Source organism: Sorghum bicolor, chromosome 4 (assembly GCF_000003195.3).
Source record: "Sorghum bicolor cultivar BTx623 chromosome 4, Sorghum_bicolor_NCBIv3, whole genome shotgun sequence".
NCBI classification, from domain to species: domain Eukaryota; kingdom Viridiplantae; phylum Streptophyta; class Magnoliopsida; order Poales; family Poaceae; genus Sorghum; species Sorghum bicolor.
Genome location: NC_012873.2, coordinates 62,074,600 through 62,097,929, shown reverse-complemented (window position 1 = coordinate 62,097,929; position 23,330 = coordinate 62,074,600). Strand labels below are relative to the sequence as shown.

At 44.7% G+C, this 23,330-nt stretch overlaps 3 protein-coding genes across 7 annotated transcripts; 1 reads left to right on the top strand and 2 right to left on the bottom strand.

Annotated features, from left to right (window-relative positions):
* LOC8078387 (ADP-ribosylation factor 1) lies at positions 16,450-18,073 on the top strand. 5 transcript variants are annotated; one of them, XM_021458720.1, is made up of 6 exons: positions 16,450-16,651; positions 16,742-16,815; positions 16,885-17,007; positions 17,134-17,258; positions 17,341-17,426; positions 17,626-18,073. In XM_021458720.1, the coding sequence occupies exons 1-5, from the start codon at positions 16,513-16,515 to the stop codon at positions 17,417-17,419; spliced, it is 540 nt and encodes a 179-aa protein (XP_021314395.1). In that variant the 5' UTR covers positions 16,450-16,512; the 3' UTR covers positions 17,420-17,426; positions 17,626-18,073. The 5 variants fall into 5 exon arrangements, with proteins under 5 accessions (XP_021314395.1, XP_021314394.1, XP_021314393.1 ...); XM_021458719.1 differs by having other exon boundaries at positions 17,568-18,073; XM_021458718.1 differs by having other exon boundaries at positions 16,462-16,651; positions 17,619-18,073.
* LOC8078386 lies at positions 18,292-18,843 on the bottom strand. Its single transcript, XM_002452687.1, has one exon. The coding sequence runs from the start codon at positions 18,841-18,843 to the stop codon at positions 18,292-18,294; it is 552 nt and encodes a 183-aa protein (XP_002452732.1).
* LOC8078385 (putative invertase inhibitor) lies at positions 21,933-22,469 on the bottom strand. The gene has a single exon (XM_002452686.1). It carries the CDS (start codon positions 22,467-22,469, stop codon positions 21,933-21,935), a length of 537 nt encoding a protein of 178 aa, XP_002452731.1.

Below are 23,330 nucleotides of genomic sequence, written 5' to 3'. Positions count from 1 at the left end.
GAGTACTCTCGATCGACCGGAAATTAAACGCATGCTGTCCGCCCAGCTGGTCAAATCCAATGTGTGTTTGGATTGTCAATCACACCAAACAGCAACGCACTATGTATCCAGATAGGACAAAGGGCTGCAGCGTTGCGATGCGCGTAGTATTTCTCTCAGCTAGCTGGTAGCCAGTTAGCCGTTGCGTACACACATGCATGCGGAGACGACGACGACGAAGCAGGCAGGCATGTGCATGTTTCTTCGTTCATCAATTCATTCCTGAGTTTTGTTGACGACTATTTAGTATTAGGCCACAGGCCGGCTCCACTCGTGAACGGCCGGTCAAATCCGGCACGCACGCACGGTTGGTTGGTTAAAACGCGCGACGACACACGCCGGAGGCAGGCGGGCAGTTTCGCGTCGGCGGTGACGGACGGACGGCCCGGCGCGGGGGGTGGGGGTGGGTGGTGATAACTGAGAGGGAGATGAGGGACAGGTTCGTTCGCAATTCGATCGCATGCATGATGCAAGGCACGGCAGCTTCGTGCGTCCGTCTCCAACCCCAGCACACATTAAGTGCGGGCGAAGGAAAGGCGCGAGAGCGAGGTGGAGTGGAGGAGGAAATGGGGGGGGGGGGGGGGGGGGGGATCGGATCGGAGGTGGTGGTGCGTGATGCCGCGGCCCGCCCGGTCTGCCGGGAGGAATGAATCGGATCGAGAACTCTAGTGGCGGATGGGAGGCGGATGCCGATGCCGATGCCATGCCGTGCCGTGCGTGCCCGCGCTGCGCTCTTCTCCCGGCCCGGTCCCTTGGTGGCATCACAACACAGTATATTTTCCCAGTGGATGATGGGCGTGGCATGTGATCATCCTCTCCTCCCTTTTCAAACCGCTTGGGTCCCGCGCGCCCTCTCGAGTCCCGATCGATCGCCCTTGCGTTGTTGGACGTAACGTAATCGCCTGCGATTCTTACCGATTCTTCCCCTTGTTCGCGCCGTGGTGGACTGGTGCTAGTGGTCGTTGCTGTCAGCATGTCATGCATGGCGTCTTCGTCGATTCAGTTCGCTCGCTTGTGGTTGAGTTTATTTCTGGTGTGAAACATTCTGTTTGATCCGTCCACCTATCGTCTAGGAACTAACTACGGGGCTGATTTCTGTGTTTGGCGTGCATACTCAAATAACGTACGATGGGCTGAAAAGTATGAGACAGTGATGGTACAAGTTTAGTTATTGAACTCAACATGTCAGATCTATATACCAGCGTTAAAGGGGTGTTTGGCAAAGCTCCATGCAGTTTCAAATCCTAAAAAAGTGTGATCTTTGATCCTAACCTTTCTAGTCAAATGCCCTAGCTCTATGAACACAAGAACCGCCAAAAACTTGGATCTAGCTCCTAGATCCACTAAATCCGTGGAGCACCTCAAGGGATGGTCTAAAAAACACTAGTTTTTAGAACTCTTCGTGGAGCTGTTGGAAATTATCCACCAACGCCACCGATTATATATCCATGTGTATTAATCCACTTTCTTTTTCCTTTCACCCAACGCAAAAGGTTGCACCACCTCTATTCCCCGTAACCCCTCTTCTCCGCGTCGAGTGTAGTCGCCGTCTCACACACCATGACACCACTCCTCATTCATCATGCTAGTGGGTAGCGAGCCGCTGGGATGAGAAGATCCGGCCCTCCTCCACCTCCTCTACCCCCTTCCTCTTCCAATCCTCTTGCAAAAACCTTACCTTCGCCACTTTGCTTGCCAGCAGCGGTCATGGTATCTCCCATTGGTGTTCTTGGGGCTGGAGCAAGAAGATGTGTTTTCTCATTTCAGTCCTCGATTCATGTGTTTAGTAATTGCATGCGAGTCCATCTAAGAGTTGGAGCTCCACCAAATGATTTAGTGAGAGCTCGGCTCTATCGTAGAGCTGCTCCATGGTGGAGCACCTACTCTAAAACTATGTTTTCAGAGCTGGAAACCTACCAAACCAACCCTAAGGGCATGTTTAGATTCCTTTAAAATTCTAAAAAGATTTCCTATCACATCGAATCTTGTGGCACATACATGAAACATTAAATATAGATAAAAAGAATAACTATTTGCACAATTTGTTTGTAAAATCACGAGATGAATCTTTTGAGCCTAGGTAGTCCATGATTGCACACTGTGTGCCAAATATAAACAAAAATACTACGGTATCAAAATCTAAAAAGATTTTGGATCTAAACACACCCTAAATCAGCATGCCCTACTTGTTGTCATATGGTGTTTGGAGGCCTACATGGCTCTGCTCTTATATTTAGGAACGGTCGGTATTCATTACTTAGGCCTTGTTTAGTTCACCCCAAAAACTAAAAAATTTTCCAGATTTTCTATCACATCGAATCTTGTAGCACATGCATGGAGCATTAAATATAGATGAAAACAAAAACTAATCGCACAGTTTGCCTCTAAATCGTGAGGCGAATCTTTTAAGTCTAGTTACTCCATAATTGAACAATGTTTGTTAAATAAAAATGAAAATGTTACGGTGTCAAAATCCAAAAACTTTTTAGATCTAAACAAAGCCTTAGTCAAAAAAAAAAAACTTTGATGGACGAGTACGTATAAGTTCCACATGTCATGTGTCATAACAAAATGGATCTACTAATAATTAGGGACTTTTGCCAGAGTTTTGTAGAGCATCTCTAACAACTTGGTAAAAATCACTTGCTATAAGTCTTGAGTTTTAACAAATTGCTATTTTATTTGGCAAGTAAAAAAAGACATCTCTCCAACAGGTTGCTATTCTCACTTGGTAAAAATAGAGGATGACAAATGAGACCCGCCTGTCATTGCTGCATCCAAAATTCAGATAAGGACAGGCACTTTTCAGAAGGGGCCTCGAACTTTCTCATAATTAACAGAGGCAGGATCTGTGACTTCAATGAGTCATGGCACTTTGCAAGATAACCCAACAAGAGTAATCAATTTACGCGAGGGGTCTCTATTCTCAAGACCGGATCGAAGCCGGTGTGCGGGGCGGCGGCGGGCTCCTGCTTGCCCCCGTGCGGCAGGGCGGTGAGCTCCCGCGCTCCTGCGTCCGGCGAACGGGGCGAGGGCGAGGCGACCGCGATGTCCCAGCGAGGCGACCACGACGATGTTTTACCGGGCGACGTCCCCAGCCGACCGCGGCGAGCTCCCGCGCTCCTGCGTCCGTGCTCCTGCCCGTGCGGCGGCGCGGCGAGCCGACCGCGACGTCCCCAGCGAGGTCCTACGAGCCGGGCGAGGGTGAGTGGGGCGCAGGCGATACACACGTGATAGGAAGTGCGGAAATTTACGCGCACGACACCCCTGGATACGCAGTTGGAATAAATACCAAGTTGATTTAGGGAGTTGTTGGAGAGAGTTTTTTTGTATTTTTACTAGATTTATAAGAATACCAAGTTGATTTAAAGAGTTGTTGGAGATGCTCGGCTCGTAGAAGAAAAGGATCATCCATTTAGCATCTGGGACCTGATTAAGAGATTACTACTGGAGACGCTGTAACAAAATATACATACGGCACCGTTACGCCAAATGACCAGATAACAAGCTGCACCACGTACATCTCATACACCGATACACGTACCACTACCGGCCGCGGTGGCGCCACGTGTTGCATGCTACAGAATGCCTGTAAAAACAAGCATGGTCTGGCTGGGGGCGCGGCGCATACGATACGAACACTTGAGCTCAAGTCACATATATTAGGCCGAATCATAGTCCGTGGACGGACGCATGTGCAGACCCATTCCCATTTCCCACCCGGACAAACATGATGGCCCTGCGCGCTGTTCCGGTTCGCATCAGCCGTGTGGTCACCGTCAAATGCGACAACGAACTCCCCGCCCGTCTTGACATTTTGAAGCTGGACCAGCGCCGAAACAGCCTACCTGTACGTCCTTCAGAATCGAGTAATATATGATCGCCCCGTCGTCCCTGGCCTCTCTCCATACGCTTGTTGGACCATAACCAGGAGTACACATACATGCGCAGCTCATGCATATGACCTCTACTGATCGATATACAACTGGTGGTCTGGTGCGATCTAGAAACCAACAGTGTTTTTTGTTCCTCTGTGCATCAAATCTTTTATTTTATTTTATAAGTCTCGCTGTCATAAGCTCATGCATGCATTCATGCTTGCATAATGATTTACCAGTCTTGTTATCACCATGTTTCATGCCACAGACACACATACTACATAGCATGTATACCGTCTCCAGCACAGACACGTCATCTGCTAATTTATTATGAAAAATAACTACGAAAGACTACAGCAGATAAGCTCAAGGGAACGTCCAAATTCACCCATCGCGCGCATACAGTTCGTCGCAGCTATCCTTATCACCAACATGTACATGTGTGTACAAATAAAGGACGACGACGCACGCATGATTTTCTTCTTTTTCTCAACGGAAGCAGCTAGCATGCGTTTGGGCTTGTGTTTCTGCAACTGTGTAGTACTTGTGCCGCCTTGCGTGTGAACTCCTCCTCCTCCTCCTCCTCCTCCTCCTCCTCCCGGCGGTAGCGGTACGTGTTCAATTCCTCTGTTTTTAATTTCCTCGGGGAAGGAAGGCCGGAAGGGGGTGGGGGCAGGGCAGCTCGCTTTTCCTGCCGACTCCTCCACCACTTCATCCACACACGGCATACCGGGCGACTTCTTTTGCCATGCATTTCATTCAAGCGATCGACCGACTTTATACGAGCCAAGACGCGAAAGGACGGCGACGAAATCAAAACGGGTGGCCGAAATCGGAGGGCGTACTACGTCTTTTTTTTTGCGTCTTTGCGTTGCGAGAGTGGACTGCTAGCTAGCTTCGCGCCAATCTTTGGTGTCTCTTCCTTTTTCCCTTTCTTTTTTTTTTGACAAGGGTTTTTTCCTTTCTTTTGGCTGAGCCTCGTATGCCGCCTTTGCACGTCGGAGCAGCACCGAAATGCGGCCGGACGGAATCGTGTGTGTGTGTGTGTGTGTTTCATTCGATGCCTCTGACTGTAAGGCAGAGACGCAGCACGTCGGCGGCCACCGGCCAGCCGGCGTCGTCCGTCCGTCCATCGGCGCCCACCACCAGCTAGCTGCCACAGGTGACGCGACGAGCTAGACGCATACCAAGCTAAGTTTTTAGCCCTGTTTGTCTATACATAAGCTTTGACAGCAACGAGCAGGCGTACGTGTACAACAGCCGTCGTCCAGGTCTGCTGTCTCGACCGATCTCGACGTCGCCCGGATTCAGCTAAGAGATTTTGTGCGCCCTTCGTTAGTTCACTAAGCTTTACTGCTACATTTCTTTCTTTCTCTCACCGAAACTTCATGCCATGTTAGGTCATTTTTAATGGGAGTTTTATGACACAGTTTCCAACATATCAATATTTTGGAAACAGTGCATAGGAGTTTCATGGGGATGAAACTCTCTCTACTCTCATGAAACTCTTATCATCTCTCTTCATTAATATAGCGCCACATCAGCATATTTAATGTGCATGAAACTCTAATGAAACCCCATTGAGACTGACCTCAGTACATATGCAGATATGCTCCGTTGCCGTACGGTTCCAATAAAGTCGCCGGATAGCTAGCGTTTGTACAGATCGAGACCGGCATACATGGGCGGATGCCGTGCATGCATGGTGTAAAACACAGGCGGAAGCTAGCAGGCGGCGATTAACCGTCCTGTGGACCGAGACGACCGGCGGCACAAATGGCCGCAAATCAAAGCCGCTTTCACTCACGAGGAGAGATGGCGGCAATAATCGACGCCACGCCACTATATACAGACAGCTGACAGACAGAAAACTTGGCAGACTCGCGAAGCACCTCTTGTTTGACGATTCGCGATCGACGCCGCACTACTACTTGCTGCGTGCTGCTAGCTTTGACATTGGGATGCTGAATAATAATGAAGCTGAAACACGCGGTTATGTTAGTTTAATTATCTGCGCATACACTTACGACGACTGCGTGTATACCTGCTGCCAATACATGACACCAGCTACCTCCATGCATATTCTACATGCTGCTGGCTGCACTGGAGAAAATGGCAACAACCTCTATCTCTTCCACAGCTGACGTGAAGAGAGGTCAGGTAACATAACCATTTCTAAACGGCGGGTGTACATGTGTGGACATCATCTCCCCGGCCCCTTGATAGAACCGTTTGGGAATATAATCTGACCAAAATTATAGGGTCAATCGCTGAGAAAACAACAGGTGCTTATATATCATGAATATGATGTCAGCTAGCTAGCAGCTTGGAATTGTATTTAATTTCTTTGTCAGGTTCAAAGCAGCAGGGCCGTGTGATGAATGAATGGAATTAGTTAGCGAGTGGTTTGCGCTGTCTAGCTATTTCGGTCGCTAGCTATATATATCCAGGGAAGAGGATGAATGCGTACAATACGATGCAATCATGCGCGATATTTGCATAAAGATTTCTGGGGTCCCTAAGGGCACTCACAATGCAAGACTCTATCACAGAGTCCAAGACACTTAACTACATACTATTTATGGTATTTTGCTGATGTGGCAGCATATTTATTGAAGAAAGAGGTAGAAAAAATAAGACTCCAAGTCTTATTTAGACTCCAAGTCCACATTGTTCGAGGTAATAAATAGCTTTAGACTCTATGATAGAGTCTGCATTGTGAGTGCCCTAAGGGCACTCCCAATGCAAGACTCTATCACAGAGTCCAAGACAATTAATCACATATTATTTATGGTATTTTGCTGATGTGGCACTGTATTTATTGAAGAAAGAGGTAGAAAAAATAAGACTCCAAGTCTTATTTAGACTCCAAGTCCACATTGTTCGAAGTAATAAATAACTTTAGACTCTATGATAGAGTCTGCATTGTGAGTGCCCTAACGTCTAAATACGGCCGGTTTTGTGGGCGAGAGTAACACTGATGTCATTTTCGCTCTCTCACAAAATTTATATATATATACAGTGCTTTTAATTCTGAAAAGAAACTCAACAAATTCTCTATCCAGAGTGGCTAGCTAGCTCTTCCCCAAAAAATAATCATGTCTGTACTTATTTTAAGCGCGGAACTTATCCATTTCCAAGCACGTACTACTGGTACATAATTGACCCGCGAAAAAAAAAGACGAAAAGACTCACCGTGCATTATTATGGCTTTGTTGAACGAGTGCTTAAGAATCACATTGCAGGAAACCTCATGCACATATGCACGGCTGGTGCCATATGTATGCATGCTTTGTGCTTTTGCTGGTGTGCTTCCATTGTCACGCTCACACATGACAATGCAAACCGGACAAGTCAGCAGATTGTCATGGATGGACATGATGAATAATTATCCTACTAGTGATGGTGGCCTTCCTGATGAATGATCTCTTACGATCGATCTCGATCTCTGCAAGTGCCAGGTATACATGCACAAATGGATCACGTCACTACTAAATGAGTGGAGTTCTCCTAGTGTTTTTAATTAGTAATAAAACACTATTACTATTCACAGCACTAAGAAATCCTCATCAGAAGATATTTATTAGAAAAAGTTTATACTAAATTTTGAATGCTAGAACACTAGAAGAAGCCCATATCACTAGAAAAAGTTGAAAATTTTGATTATGCTTGCATGCACCTCCTCTCCCTAGCAACGACAAGTCAGTCAGTCAACAATTAAGCCTTGCTGCATGCAGTGCATCAGATGAGATGCGTGTTAATCCAGGCTAGATCGGCTAACAGCTTCTCGGTTACTTGTTTGTTTGTTTGTTTGTTTTTGGTTCCGATGGTCAGGATCGATCAGGACGGTCCAAAACACGTGCAGGCCGGCTGGCTCCTCGGCCATGCATGCATGTGCTGCCGTGAGGCGCGGCCTTGTGCTACCCGTTCGCCTGCAGATAGCGGAGACGACGTTGCTGGCTAGCTAGCTCTTGTTTTTTTTTCCTCGCATCGCAAGTCTAGAGCTCGTGGCTCCATGCTTTGTAATCGATCGTAGCTAGGGATTCCAGAATCCATCCAGCCTTGCCGCCTTTGTAAATGGAGTCGTCCGCCCGCCACTACTGTCAACTGTCCTGCATGGAGCTTTGAGCTCACAAAAGATGGCCTAGCTAGCGTGCAGCTGATGGGACTTTTTGAGATGCCGGCCGGCTACCTAGCTTCTCATCTCATCTCATATCATCTACTAGTATATATGCATATACATCTCAGCATCTGTATGTAAGAAATAAGAAATGAAATATAGAAAGACAGTCTGTGTCAGGCTGCAGCTGAATTGCTTATTGCATCTGCCCTCCCACTTAATCAAATCAACCATGGGGTTGGGTTGGGTTGGGTTGGGAATTCAGAAATGAGTTGGATGCCTCAACTGGAGGTGGTTGTCAGCCTCAATAAGACACGGCACTTTTGTGAATATTTCCGCTGAGAGAAGCTGATGGCAAACCACTCAACGAAAAACGCAAGCAGCTAGCTAGCGCCGGTCCGGTCCGGCCAGTCGTATCGTATGATGGATGACACAAACACTAGCCGAAAGATTTTTATTCTACATACATAATGGCGAGAATGCTGCAATCATGGCCGACGCACACACACGACCTTATGTATGTACGGTACATATATATCAAATAATGCAGCTAGCTACTAGCTAGCAGACGTGACAAACACAGTGCCCCCCATTTTTGTACATACTGCTGGCATACTGCTGCTGTTGGCTTCATCACGAACCGACCGGGTTCAGATGCACAAGCACAAAATTAATACCAACACCATTACTGCTAGTTACCATGCATTACCGCTGCGGTTTCACCACCGCATGCATGCATGCAATCATCAATTCGCAAAGGACATGAGAATGCCCCCATCGCCATCCAAAAGATCCAAAGGCGCCATTAACACGGTTCTCCGTGGGGGACCGTAACACGGCACGGCACACGGCTCGGATGGGCATGCAAGCTTCATGTGACATCCTTGAATACCAGAAAGATGGCATGAAAGCCAACCCAAACCAAACCAAACCGGAGAAAGAGATGCTGGCTAGTAGTCCATGGTAAGCAAGATTGGTCAGAGAGAGGGCAACTGGGCAGGCAAGCAAGCAAGCAAAGGAGCTACCAGTGGTGTGGTGTGGTGTGGAGAACCGAATTCCCATGGCACGCCAAACCCCACCACCTCATGCTCTCGGCAGGCTTAGCAGCGGGTATTTATTTTCTCCCATGCTTTAAGGAAAGAAGAGACCAAAGAGATCTGAACAAAAGCGATCGAGTGAGTGGGGGGAGCAACGGCTCGGCGACCTTGGTGCAGTGCAGGAAACACACAAGGGGGAGGTGCGATGCCGATGCCGATGCCGATGAGCGGACGGTGCAACAGCAACTGGATTGTATATGATATGCCCATTCAAATTGGCAGGCAGAGGCAGGGCAGCTGGTGCCAAAGGCCGGCCCCTGTCATGCAGTCTTCCTGCTTTCAGTTCAGAGACCACTCCACTCCACCCAACTGAACATTATTGATGCTGGCATTGGCATGCGAATTCTACAGGGGAAATATCAAACGAGGGAGGATCCGAATCGGATACACTCGCGCCTGCAAATACAATAATGGGTAATTGCAGAAATGCATACACTCTGCAACTGTCATGACCCCCAACAGTGGTTATATATACCATGACAGTTGTACCCCAACAGTGGTTAAGTAAGATATGAAAGCACCTTGAAGCATCTACCTGGGCGGTCTACGTGACGCTTTCAGCAGCAGTTCAGTACCATACTCCAGAGGCTTTCAATTTCTGACGACAGATTCTAGTAAGCAACAGTAGATAACAGGGCACTAGCACAAGGCTGCCAAACTGTACAATCAGGCTCATGCTTAGTGCTAATAATGCGCTTTCACAGTTCTCACGAATCATGGCCGTCGCCCCGACGTACGCGCACCGGTGTCTGTTGTGTCTTTCTCCACTAAATGCAGTGCTCAAACCAAAGCAGCATATGGGTGCTGTCAGAGCCAGCCAGCGGCCCAGCGCGCCCCTTTCCTTTGGCCCCAAGCTCACACTTCTCCATGCCATCGCCATGCCTCCTTCGTTCTTTAGCCACCTACTCTGCTGTTGCTCACATTGCCATCCTTGTCTCCATTCTTTTCCATCCTTTTCCTGCCTTCCATCCCATTCATTCATTCATTCGCATCCACTCTTCCTTTATTTTTTTGCCCCATAGCTACTAATCTCTTTCATACTATCATGCTGCTTGCCTTCTTGATTGGATAAACACCATAGGCTCACGTACAGCTAGGTGTTTCGGCCTTTAATTATGGTAACTGATGCCGGGGGGAGACTGACGAGGAGTGTTTCCTGGAGGAGCAGGGAGCACCAATCTCGCCAATCGCCATCACATGCACTGCCTTTATATTATTGCACCCCTTCTGATCTTTCTCATGTGAGCATAGCAAGCCCAAGGTCACACCACCACCTCTCCGCTCTGGTCTCAAGTCTCAACAGCTCCCCATGTCTGTCTTGCCAACCTAGCTGCTGCTGCTTCCTCTCCTTCCCTCCTCTCTCACCAGTCAGGCAGTCACCACAGGCCACAGTGTGCCTGCCTGACTCCTCTTGGACGTGTGCCATCTTCAAGGAATGGGAGTGTGTGCGTGTATGTGCCACTGTGGCTGTGTGCCAAACATCATACTACATACGCACTGCACACTGAAGACTGAACCAAAGCTGGGTGTGGGTTGTCACAGCACAGCTATACCTCCTGCGGGATCCAAGGTCATGATTCCATACCGCCACAGCCTATAAAACCAAAAAAATCATTCAGTGGATGCCATTGCAACAGGCTAGTAATAATAAGTAACCCTAGAATGGTTCCAACTTTCAAACAAGATGGTTATTATCCTATATATATGAATGATGCACGAAACGTATCCATCCGTCACTTTATTCTTGTTGAAAAAGAAAAAGATCCTGAGAATTGAAGCAGTTTCTCTCTACTGCTAGTACAAGTGCTATCAGTGGAGAGCTGTTCCCGGGGCTATCATCAGAAATGCTTCAGCAGGCAGCAGCAGCCTAATACTCCTACGCAAAGCAAGCAACAGACACTAGTAGAGGCAAAGCAAGCAAAGGTTCAAGATCGGTAGCTGCTGATCTGCAGCGGCATGTGCCATTGGTCCTTTCCCTATGCAGACGCAGCTCCATATCACAAGGGCAAGTCCTTCCTGCCCCATGATGCGGTGCATGCATGGCTGCATGGCCTGACCCCTCAGATTTGTTTCTACTGCCCACCCCAGCATCAGCACGCAGCTGCAGCAGCTGAGCGCAACCATTACTTCGTTCTGGTGAAGAGTGCCCGGTCAGATACCTAAATTGCGATGGCCCGATATTATTGTCAACTAACGTGTGCCCCCTGGCATGCCCTTCCAACAGGTCGTCGGTCCTGGTCCTGTCACTCCGCCTCCCTCCCTCTGTGCTCTGTGTGCTTGCCCATCTAGTCCACAGCACCATTGCACTGTCTTTTGATGCCCGTCCTAATGGGAGCCAGGATCGAGCCCAGCACTCACTCACCGATTGATTCCCATCCAAAAACATGAATAGGGACACTAGGCTACTGGAGAGGAAAAGAGAAGGGAAAAAGGGGAAGATAGAAAGGGTCACCATTGTAGACAGGAATATTGATTTGGACTTGCCGAACCACATGAAGGCAGGACAGCCTTCTCCACCCCCACTTGATGGCAGACGCATGAAATGGGCAAGCCTATTATTGTTTACTGTGTTTTCAGATCCTCTTTCACCAGGTGTACAACATCTGTTACTGCTTATTATCTTGCTTTCAATAAGGTGGCAACCTAACTATATTTGAAACCCCAGCAGCATCTTACCCCACATGTCAGGCTATAAATATACTAAAGCATATCTTCACTAAAGCAATGCTCATCTTACCTTTACTAGTATACTAAAGAAATAAAAACAGTTCTTTTTCCTCAATCAATGTTGATAAAACAGTAAGTTGAGCATCCTATTCAGATTTTCTCCACATGAAAAAAAAGGTTAATTTCCCCTCTTTTGTGCATGTGGGCTACCCATCAGGGTTGTCCACTCATGCTGGTTCATGAAAGGGCTCCAGATGGTGCCAGCAAGACAAACGTTTTAAAACCCAACTTCTCGTGCTGAATAGGCCAAGATCAAATCTAATCCAATCAGCATACTGCCATGAGGAGAGAAGGAGCACATCAGTTGCTTCAGCATAATCTAGATACCTGAGACTGAACCTAACCCATTAGTTTGATGCAGGCACAACGCACATGGCTTAACAGGTTCTCTTCCAAAGCAACCATGTCTCATGCATGTAAAAAACAGTAGAGTTGAAGGCTGGAACTGGAGGTTTTGAACGGACAAGTATGGCTACAGGATTCCTTGCTTGATCATAAGGTACAAAAGACTTCGCTATCTTCAACAATGCGTTTGAATCAGCAAGAGAGGTGGCGACAAGAATCAAGGAGGACATTGATCAAAGAAGGAGGGCCCTAAGGATAATCGGCTAGAGTGTTGCCCCTTTATTTGTGCCTCTTTTAGTCTGTTTTTTTCCTCCTTATGAGGACTGCTTGTATATAAACTCTTGCTCCTACCTATAATGAAAGGCAGAGCTCCTGCCAGTTCTTTCAAAAAAAAAAAAGAGTTCACAGGTAAGCATCGCAAAAAAGTTGTATATAATGTTGTATATAAGTGTTAAGATCAAAATTATTTGGTCACAAGCATGCTATGTAGTAGAAAAGACATATGGCACAGGTCCAACAATTAATGCACATGTATGCTTAGAATACAATTTCGGAATCAATGATAAAATTGTTTCTTGAAAAGTTAGTCCCAAACTGCTTAAAGCATCACTTAATTTGTGAATTTAACTTCTATTATTCCTAATTTTTCTTGAACTCTACCCAATCAATCATGAAAAGGTTCAGACTTATGTTAATTAAGTTCATCCATCAACTGGAAACTTCGTCATGGCAGGCAGCATATAATAAGGTGATTGTGATAATTGCTCTCTGACTCCGTTTATCTTAAGTGGCAGAAGCAGGCTGCATCAAGTCACCATCTGATCCATCAGTATTGGTAGATGACAACCAATCCAAGAAACATAAAGAGATGAAGAAGAGCGAATCGCGTTAAGAAAAACCGGAAGAAGAGCAGAAGGTTCGCCAGTGGTATAAAGCAGGAAATATAAGACAGATGAGAAAAGCTGCAAGCAAAGCCCATTGGTTTCAGGGGCTTACACAAAACCAGCCAGAAAACAAGATTGGCATCATCTTCTCCCTTATAGTGAGCCACCCTACAAATGCCCTCTAGGATCTAAAAAACCAATAGATGACAGACAACTGCTTAAAGATTGGCACCAAATGGAAGTGGAATTCAGTTCTTTGATGAGTGATGACTCCACCAAAGAGAAGGTGAATGAAAAAGGAAAATTACCAAAAGGAAGCACCGAAGGGAGAAACATTTGGCAGGTAAAAAGAAGGGAGAGAATTGCTACAGAGGCAGACATGGTGGGTTTGTTACATGCTTATGTTGGGTGAGTAGAAAGATGCTAAAAGCAAAGTGGACAGTGATGGATGGTCCTCGGTACCGGCTGACAGATAGCAACTGAGGCTGATCTTTTTTAAAGACAGTAAGTTCATCTGTGACCATTTTCCAAACTACTTCACATTACCTCCATTAGAGACTTATTAAGGTTGGATACTTCAAGTGCAGAACCTTACGATCTAGGAGTATTCTCTAAGACAATAGCACACATCAAAATGCAAAGACTAAGAAGTGCAAAGTAAGTCACACCTGACACTCTGCCAGTCAATATATAACAAGACAATGAGCAAATGGCCAAGTTTGGACAAGTTAATCCTAGAGACAATACGACAAACATGATTCTTAAGTCCTCCTATACTTTCTCATGTCTGTAGACGATCTGAATTATATTTTAGTATATCCTGAGCGAATGCAGGCTAGTGTTTTTGGCGTTTATGCTAATCATGTTCACACTGCATGCACAAGCTAGCTAACTTTGGACATAGCTTCTGAAATTGATGAAAGCACTTGCATAAACAATGCTTTGGCAGATTGTTTTCACCCTGGTTCCATCTAATCTACCACATTAGCATATTTAACACTGAACTTTTGATGTCCCCCGGTGTTGTAGTATGTCACACCCTCCATAAACTTAAATTTACTTCAGAATTAGTAGCCATGGGTTTCTAATAACACATCCACATCATTTTTTAGATTAAGATATTCGAGATATTTTTTTCTGCCCAATGACATAATACAAGTAATAGGAATCTACATTACCCAGTGGCAACCACACAATTGAAAGAGCTAAATGCTTCCGTGCAGAATCCTTGCAGATATGCATGACGTCCAAAAAAAACATCACCATTACCAGCTGGCACTTGTTTGGACATGTTAAATTGGCTGGCCACCACCAGTAAATCTGTCTGTCTTAAAGTTTGGCAAAGGGGAGCCACGGCCGGATGGAGGCAAACCATGGCCAACCAAATCCAAACAAATTTGTCAAGAGAACAAGTATAGGAGTAGACTACCAACCAACCATTAGATGAAAACACAATGAGCAGAATATTTTGACCAGTAATAGAAATCGTCTAGGAAGATAAACATATTAGAAAAATATTTCATACAAAATTGATTGAGTGTTCATTTCGAATGTAGGAATTTCAGAGGAATAGTATAGAAATTTTACAGGAACCAGTTCAATTTCACATGGAAAAATGTAGGATTCTGAAAAAATTCACACGTTCCAAACAGGCCTTGACCTTTAATTTCTCTTAGAATATGTTATCAGTTGCTGAATAATCAATATCTCAGTAATCACTTAGAATATAGTTTGACTTTTCCCTAATCAAAATATAAATCCATGTTTGCAAAAAAATAAAATAAAAAAATCAAGGTGTGGCCAAACAAACACTACACTAAGTATAGGACACAATGAACGATCCAATTAGAATGAGTCAGAATTACCGAGCCACAAATTAAGGATACAGTGCAAATTGTGTATCAAGTTTTAGCCAAGCTTTGTGTTACATAATATTTATGCATACAAGATTAAAATTAAGAGATGCCATAGACTTCTCTGGGATAAGATGAATATAGAGTATCGTCTATAGGAGCGTGCTTGACTTCTTAGCTGGGCATTGTATTGCCTTGCCCAGCTAAGATAGCTATAGCATGTTACCCCATTTAGATGCCGAGCAAGATTTTCTCGAGACCTATGTAGTCCAGATTTAGGCATTACTGTCTTTACTAGCACTAACAACCCAAATTGACTCGACCTCTGCTGGCAAGGCAAGCTTTGCCATGCCAGTGCGGCTATCAATCATGTCCTTACTTTCTCTCATGTGTATAAATGCAATTATAGTTTTGTCGTAAGTCAAAACATCATAAGTTTGACCAATTTATATAAAAAACAAATCAATATTTATGACACCAAATATGTTAGTGTGAAAACATATTCCATGATGATTGTTCTGAGTATGCTGGGAGATCGGCTAGGAGGACTGAAATTTGAGCGGTGGTGCAGAGCTGAATGATGTAAACTGTCTTTGGTCTTGGTTAGGCTAGGACTGGGGTTTAGTCCCTATAAATCTAAAAAATATACATCCCATGATGAATCAAATTATGCTTCTTAGGTATAGATAAACAATGGTGCTTCTTGTATATATAAAGCCGTCAAGGCGTCAATCAATATTATAAGATTGGTTAAAAGTCACAAAACTAACGGGGTTCCTGAAAGTTTGCATTTGAAAATATCGCACATAAATTAAGGCATTTTATAGAGAGAAGCGTTTTTGCGTACCAAGAACCATATACGGATCCGTGAAGAGCAGACGCGGCAGAGACGCACGCCGGCAGCCGGCGACGGCAAGTCGCCCTCGAAGCGGAGATGGTTCGATTCAACGTCGAACGCGTGATGGGAGAAGGCGGCTCGATGATCAGCGCCGTAGTGCCTGAGGGACCTCCGGGCTAGTGTCTGGTGGTCAAGTCTGGCAGGACCGCAGGAGCACGGCGGCTCGAGCCGCGGTGTAGAAGTAGAACGCCGCCGTTCGCCGATGCGAGCGACAGGGAAAAAAACTCTGGAGACGTGGCGGAACTAGTGCTCGTGGGCTGGGAAACAGCGCCGTGGCTAGTGATGGATGGGCCGAAGTTTGGGCTCCTGTGAGGAAAAAAAAGCCCACCATGGCACTAACCCACAGCCACAGGCCACCACTCCGCAGTCTCGCTCCACACACACACACACTCCTAGAGGATTTGGCGACGACTTTTCTCGCTGCTCAAGCACATGACGAGGATAACGAAGAACGTCAGTGGTCAACTTAAGTGGTTCGCTTAGGACTGAAGTAGCTAGCTGGCAGCTGGCAGGCTGAGACTTGACCAGAGAACCACTTCCCCTGTCCATTCTCTAGTCTAGGAGTACTGTATCTGTATATAAGATTCTCGAGCCAGCTCCTGTTTGCTGCCACAATTCCAATCATCTTCCTGCTTCCTTCTCCATCCGCTGCTGAGCTGAGCTGATCCAGCATGGGTTTGGCGATGGGGAGGCTTCTTGGGTGGAAGCAGGAGGCGCGGATCGTGCTACTAGGCCTCGCCTGCGCTGGCAAGACAGCCATCCTGCACAAGCTCAAGCACGGCCACGTCGTCACCACCGGACCAACGATAGGTAAACACGCATGATAATTGCTACTACTGTCTAACCAGCTCAAGCCAAGTTGTTGTTTCAACAACAAAAAAAATATATGCTATTGTGTAGGGTTCAACACCGAGACGCTTGAATACAATGGCATCAGCTTCAGTGTTTGGGACGTGGGTGGTAGTCAAGGCGAGGTACCTTCCTGAATCGGCATTCCGTATGCATACTGTGGAACTCTGATGACTTGTCATTTTGGTTTGCAGCTCCTACGGCTCTTGCTAAGGCACTACCTCTATGCCGCCCAGGGCGTGATATTCGTCGTCGACAGCAGCGACCAGGAGTGGTTTCATCAAGCCAAAGATCTGCTAAACATGATTCTGAACGAGGTAGGTAGGTAGCCAGATACTACTGCATAACACCAGGTTTCAGTAGCCAACTCAGTAGCTAGGCCTAGCCTAGGCCCTATAGGACTCGTATGGTTTGGTTCTGAATCCGAATTGAACTAATGTCAGGACAAGTTCAGGGATCCCGCGCTGCTTTTGTTTGCAACCAAGCAAGACCTTCCGAACGCCATGAGCGCAGCAGAGATAGCAGACAAGTTGGGGCTTCAGTCACTGCTTTGCAACCGTAGACGATGGTTTGTGCCCACATGAGGTTTCTGTCTCTCTAGTTTCAGTAAGACTTGATCATCCAAATTGCTTCTGCTTCTGCTTCTGCAGGCACATTCAAAGTTGTTGTGCGATCTCAGGAGAAGGCCTCCATGAGGGGATGGATTGGCTCTGCGCCAACATACAATAGGACTAAGGTTCGTCTTCTATGCTTCAAATCGTTACAGTAGGACAAAGGCTCCTCTCCTCCTTTTTCTTCATTCACAGACGACTACAATTTTTCGAAAAGGACAGACGACTACAATAGAAAAGGGGACATGCTGTTTACATTTTTGCAGACCTAAGGATCGGCAGATGAAATACAGAGTTTGATTGCTGTATATGGCTAGTTTGCAGTGTGATGTAGTATCATCAGATCAGGTGGGACGCAGCACAAACATCCAGATCCAGGAAGGGTTAAAAAAAGAGGTAGCCTCTAGCCTCATAGAGCTGTAGTGTGTGTTTTTCTTACAACAAAGAGAGAATTGACCTACATGGTCATTTGTACAGTTGTTGGAGCTCGGCCTTTTTTTCCCTATTATGGCAAACCAAGGTCGTCTGGTTGTGTAAACAAAACAGAGCTTTGATGCGGGGAGAGCAGCAAACGCTTATTTTGCTCTCTCTCTCTCTCTCTCTCTCTCTCTCTCTCTCTCGGGGTTGTTTGGGTGACTGGGAATTGGGATTACATAAGACTACTGCGATAGTATAACTTACGTAGCTGAATAAATAAATTTGTAACTTGGGGTCTTTTCGATGTACGTATACATTAGGGTTAGGGATGAGTGACCCGAGTTTGGCCTCCTTACTCGCGTCGACACAAGTCGTACATAACCATCGCGCATGGACGAATTGCGAAAGGAAGCAGCAAGAGACAATCAGTACGAAAGCAAATCAAAACAGGCAGCATAATTTTATCTCTTAGAAGAAACGTCATGCAAGCATGGCGCATCGGATGTATACATTTGAAGCACTCTAGCAAGAAATGTCCTGCAAGCCTGCATCTCCTCAGTCTAAAACATTTCCCTACGACGACGGGCCTTTGTTCGCAACAAGAGCAGTGATGTCACGGGCTAGGCCTGACAACCTGCCGTTGTCGATGTTCTCCTGAGAAAACGGGTTCTTCTTGGCGCTGCCCTGCAACAGGATGACGTCGCAGTCGTTGGGCACCTCAGAGGCACTTCGCGCTTTCGCAAGCGCCGCATCGTCGAATCGTCCGGCGTGGAAGTCCGCCAGGACGGCGGTCAGCGACTCCACCATGCGGCCGTAGTATTTGCTGCAAAGGCTAAGCTCGTCGACGAGGTAGGTGACGACGCTCACGGTCGCCGCCGCTTTATGCGCTGCTATGTTGATCGCGGCTGCGGCGACCCCACGCTCGTCCGTCGCGGCGGCGGCCGCCGAGTCGCCGGAGAGCACGCCCACGCAGTACGCGTAGGGGTGGTCGTAATGCTGGGCGTCGAGCGCGGTACACGTCGCGTTTATGGCAGATGTGGTCGCGATGGCCAGCACTGGGGCGATGGCTAATACGGCGAGGAGTAGTACGGGCACCATTGCTGAGCTCTTGATGTAGTAGGCCATGTTGTTTGCGAAGAGCAGATCGCCCTCCCGTGAGATTTATGCAAGAGAAAGGAGCCTTGAGAAGGAAAGAAGATAAATGATGATACGCTTACAAAATAGGATATAAATATATCTGATCAATGCCCTTCCTAATGGGAAAATCTCGATTTGGCTGCCACATAAATGATTCTTAAATTAAGGCCTTGTTTAGTTCGCAAAAATTTTCAAGATTCCCCGTCACATCGAATCTTTGGTCGAATGCATTGAGCATTAAATATAAACAAAAATAAAAACTAACTGCACAGTTTACCTGTAATTTGTGAGATGAATCTTTTGAGCCTAGTTACTCCGTGATTGGACAATGTTTGTCAAATAAAAACGAAATACTACAGTACCCAAAAAACAAAAAATTTTGCGAACTAAACAAGGCCTAAAAAACTTCTAACTTCTAAGTAGATCCTGTATAGAGGTATAGCTTTAACATAGACCATTATCAACATTAGTGATAATTTGATGTTTTTTTTAAAAAAAAATAAAATTTGTTAATTTAAATTTTTGCACATTTAAACAGTCTCAAGAAATGTTGCAACTACAAATAGTAGATCACGCTTAGAGATACAAATTTGGTATATACTATGTCAACCTCCGAGGTCCAAAAAATCCAGGATCTTTAAAAAATCATAAAATTGAATTTAAAAACCTCATAACTTAAAACAAATATTTGAACATCTGAATTATCTCAATTTTTATGGTTATTTTATATATTTTCATATGTGTAATTTTTATGAAACAAAATAGATCAAACGACTATTGTTAGCGTTCATGATTAGAGTTTATACTAAATTAAAGGCCAAACTTTTTTTTTAATATTGTGATAATTTTTTGAAATTTTCTTTTCTCTTAAGACGTTTTGTGAGAACTATGTGGAGCCTGATTTGAGTCTCAAGTTAAGAATAGTAAAATTAAGTGTGGTCACATTTAGTTTTTTTAATGAGATAACTATTCACTCACATTCATAAAAAAATATTGATACCTAGATTTAAATTTTAAGTCATTTTATAATATTAGATAAAAAATGTTTGGGACTTTTGACGAGATATAAAAAAACCATACATTTTCTTATTTATATTTGGTTAAAGTTTCAAATTTTGATTTCTCAGAAAGTGAGAATAACACACTCTTTGTGGGATAGAGGGAGGAGTATGTACGTAGAAAAGCCAGAACGACTTACAAATAACAATTTGTAATAGATAGACTATTTCTTTCACAACCACCTAATTGAGTTTGTAAGAGCATTTCTAATAGTTATAAAAAATAGTCGATAAATCAATTAGTTTTTCAAGTGGCTAAAAAGAGTTAGGAGCATATTTACTGGGTTCTTTTATCCATTTTCTAAATATCACAATTTTGCATCATCAATTCCAAACTATTTCCAAATCAATCTACCATTTTTATACTTTGTTTCTCTCTTATATATTTGCATTGAGAACCTTATCTTTACTGTTTATTCTTCCTCACATCCTTTTACTTGCAGATTGGTCGATTAATAAGTGTGACTATTTCCAAATCACCCTGTCCACCTTTACACTTTCTCTCTCTTTGTAAATTTTGCATTGAAAACCCTGTCTTTAGTGTTTATTCTTTCACACATCCTTCTACCTATAAATTGGTCCATTAATATGCATGCATATATTTTTTTAATGGTTGGATTGATTTTTTTTCAAATGCAGAAGGATTAGGAGTGAGATAAGGAGTTGTTGGAGAGCGGATTTTTTTAATCTTGCCCAAAAAAATCAAGATTAGGAGTAGGTTCTAGGAACTCTTGTAGATGTTGTAATATTTGAGCTCAAGTTGTCATTAAATTATCGGTATAGACTCGTGCACACATCATGGCTCACATATGTACTGTACTAGTACTAGAGTATATTGCACAAAAAATAGAGTAAACAATAAAAAGGAATTTTATCGATCAATATCTGGATTTTTTGTATATATATTATTTATATATACTCGATCTGGTTTCTATGTGTCCCTCAAGAATGTGCGAATATCGTCTGCTATGCTTCAAATAATGTACTGATTCATTTTATTGATGAGATTATGGTAAATATTTGCACTCTTTTCTATAAATTTGTGTAAATAAATATAAAAAGCTTATAACTTCAAATAACTCTAAGAATTAATTTATTCCAGGATGAAGAGAGCATATAGGACAGAACCATCCATGCATTGAGAATGTGATAAAAATTCGACAATAATTTTGACTTAGAAAAAAAACATTATTAGGTTCTGTTAGGCAGGGCTTCTTCCGCGGCTTCGGGAGCTGCTTGGAGTTGTTTTCTACCAAGCGGGATAAAATAAAATGGCTTCACCGATAAAGCCCTAAAAATATGCTCTCACAAAGCTTTGGATGCGAAAGACGGAAAAAGCCAAAAATAGTGGCATCTTCCGGCTTCACCTCATCCCACATGACGTTTTGTGAGAGCATTTTTAAAAAAGAAGCTGTTTTGCCAAACATTTTACCAAAATGACTTCAGCTTCACTAATAGAGCTGATCATGGAACTAAAGCCCCAAAAAACAACTAAATTGGTGAAGTGGAGCTGTGCCTAACGAGGTCTTAGGCGGTGTTTGGGACTGCTCTGCTCCACGTTTTTCAGCTCCGCTCTACGTTTTTTAGCCAAACGGTTTCAGCTCCACGCACTCAGTTCGAGAAAAAAAGATGGAGTTGTGAAAGCACCTAAAAAGACACTCCACAAACTCTAATTTTTTGTGGAGATGCTCTACAGTGAAATTTGTGGAGCAGTCCCAAACACCCTCAAATATCTCCGGAACAAAAATGAACCTAAGAAGGTTATGGTTTCGGCCAAAAAGATAATAATAACTAGGACGGTAGGCATGCTTCGCAAGCACAGACCCAATAGATCGATGTCAGGTCATATGATCACGAAAGTATATGTCTTTACCGAGACCAATATGATTTTTACGACCATCAAGGTTTTCCTTCGGTATGTAGTGTATTACATTTCATTTCAAGCACGCCATATTGTATAGGAAAAACAGTGTGATCTAGATTCTCCTCACACTCTTGTGTGACCCTTGATCCCCTAGACTAGTATAGACGCTTATTCGCGAATAGATCTACGATACCATCTGCTAGGTCAACCAAGCGCATGTTCTCATAGTTCTCGTCGGAAATCGGATCCTTGTGCGTTTTCCCCTCGAACAGCAGTAAATCGCAGCCCGTGGGATCTCCGGTGGCATTGGCGATCCCTAGGGACGCATTCAAGAATCGACCATCGCGAAAGTGGACGAGGGAATTCTCCAACGACTGCAACATGTTGCTGTAGTACCCGCGGCAGGTGTTGAGATCGCCGGCGAGATAGTTGATGACGAGCAACGTGGACGCAGCCTTCTGCGCGGTGATGTTGACGGCGGCTGCCGCCACTCCCCGGACGTCTGTGGCAGCGGCGGCTGCTGGGTCGGCGGAGAGCACGCCCACGCAGTAGTCGTAGGGTTGCAGGGACTTGAGCGCGGCACACGTCGCGTTGATGACAGGTGAGCCGCCGGCGGTGACCACGGGAGCGATGGCTGTGATGAAGAGTAGTAGTAGTAGTATGGATACAGGTTGCACCAGGAATGACCTCATGGTGCCGCGCGCGGGTGTATGCAAGTTCTTTGCATCACATCAGATCGTATCATGTGAGATTTATGGAAGAGAAGGGAGCTTTCAGAAGGAAAGTAAATCGTATCGCAAATCTGAAATTAATCGGATATAATGTACTTCCAGAAATTAGAGAATGTATATATGTTTCTAACCCCGATTTCCGGACAGGAAAAATCGCCAAATAATGTCACCATCACCACCCACCAATTAAGCACGAGTAGAGCTAGCTGCATCGGCGTGGCACCGTGTGATTCATTCATTCGGAGCAAATTAAATTCGTCTGTGAGTTTTTTTTATTGTGACAAATCAATTACTCTCCACTTATATTTTGGGAGCGATTTGGAGCAAATTAAATTGTTGAAATTTTCTTGGGTTATCAGTCCTCCAGCCAAAAAGTGATCATTTGTTTCGAGGATCTAATATCTTGTAGGATCTTTTCAGAATTCTCTATTCTCTATAAGTAAAGAAGAAGGCAAAGCGACAATCGGATTTGTATTCCATGGTATCTGGTTGTTGTCACAATCCCATGCCAAGATTTGGTTAAGCTCTTCTTTTTTTTTTTGAACAAGATGGTTAAGCTTTAGCTTTGACTCGTGAATACTCATTGCCCACTCCAGAATGATGGATTTCAAACCATGAACACTAATTAATTTGAGCCTCCTCGATGAGAACTCAACTAAGAATGGCCAAGTCCTTTATCAGGCTATCTAAGGTGATCGCAATCACCAAGAGTAACGATTCTTGAACTCCAACTCAAACAAACCCAAGCAAGAACTCAATTATAACTTCTTGGCAAGGGTGGCACTCCAAATGTTTCACCATCCTCTTTATAAGTGTTGGCAA

Bases quoted from the DNA above. Each gene is read 5' to 3' on its own strand.
- LOC8078387 (XM_021458720.1), top strand. From the start codon at position 16,513: ATGGGTTTGGCGATGGGGAGGCTTCTTGGGTGGAAGCAGGAGGCGCGG. The intron at 16,652-16,741 runs GTAAACACGCAT...GCTATTGTGTAG, and splicing joins CACCACCGGACCAACGATAG to GGTTCAACACCGAGACGCTT. The intron at 17,008-17,133 runs GTAGGTAGGTAG...AACTAATGTCAG, and splicing joins TAAACATGATTCTGAACGAG to GACAAGTTCAGGGATCCCGC.
- LOC8078386 (XM_002452687.1), bottom strand. From the start codon at position 18,843: ATGGCCTACTACATCAAGAGCTCAGCAATGGTGCCCGTACTACTCCTC.
- LOC8078385 (XM_002452686.1), bottom strand. From the start codon at position 22,469: ATGAGGTCATTCCTGGTGCAACCTGTATCCATACTACTACTACTACTC.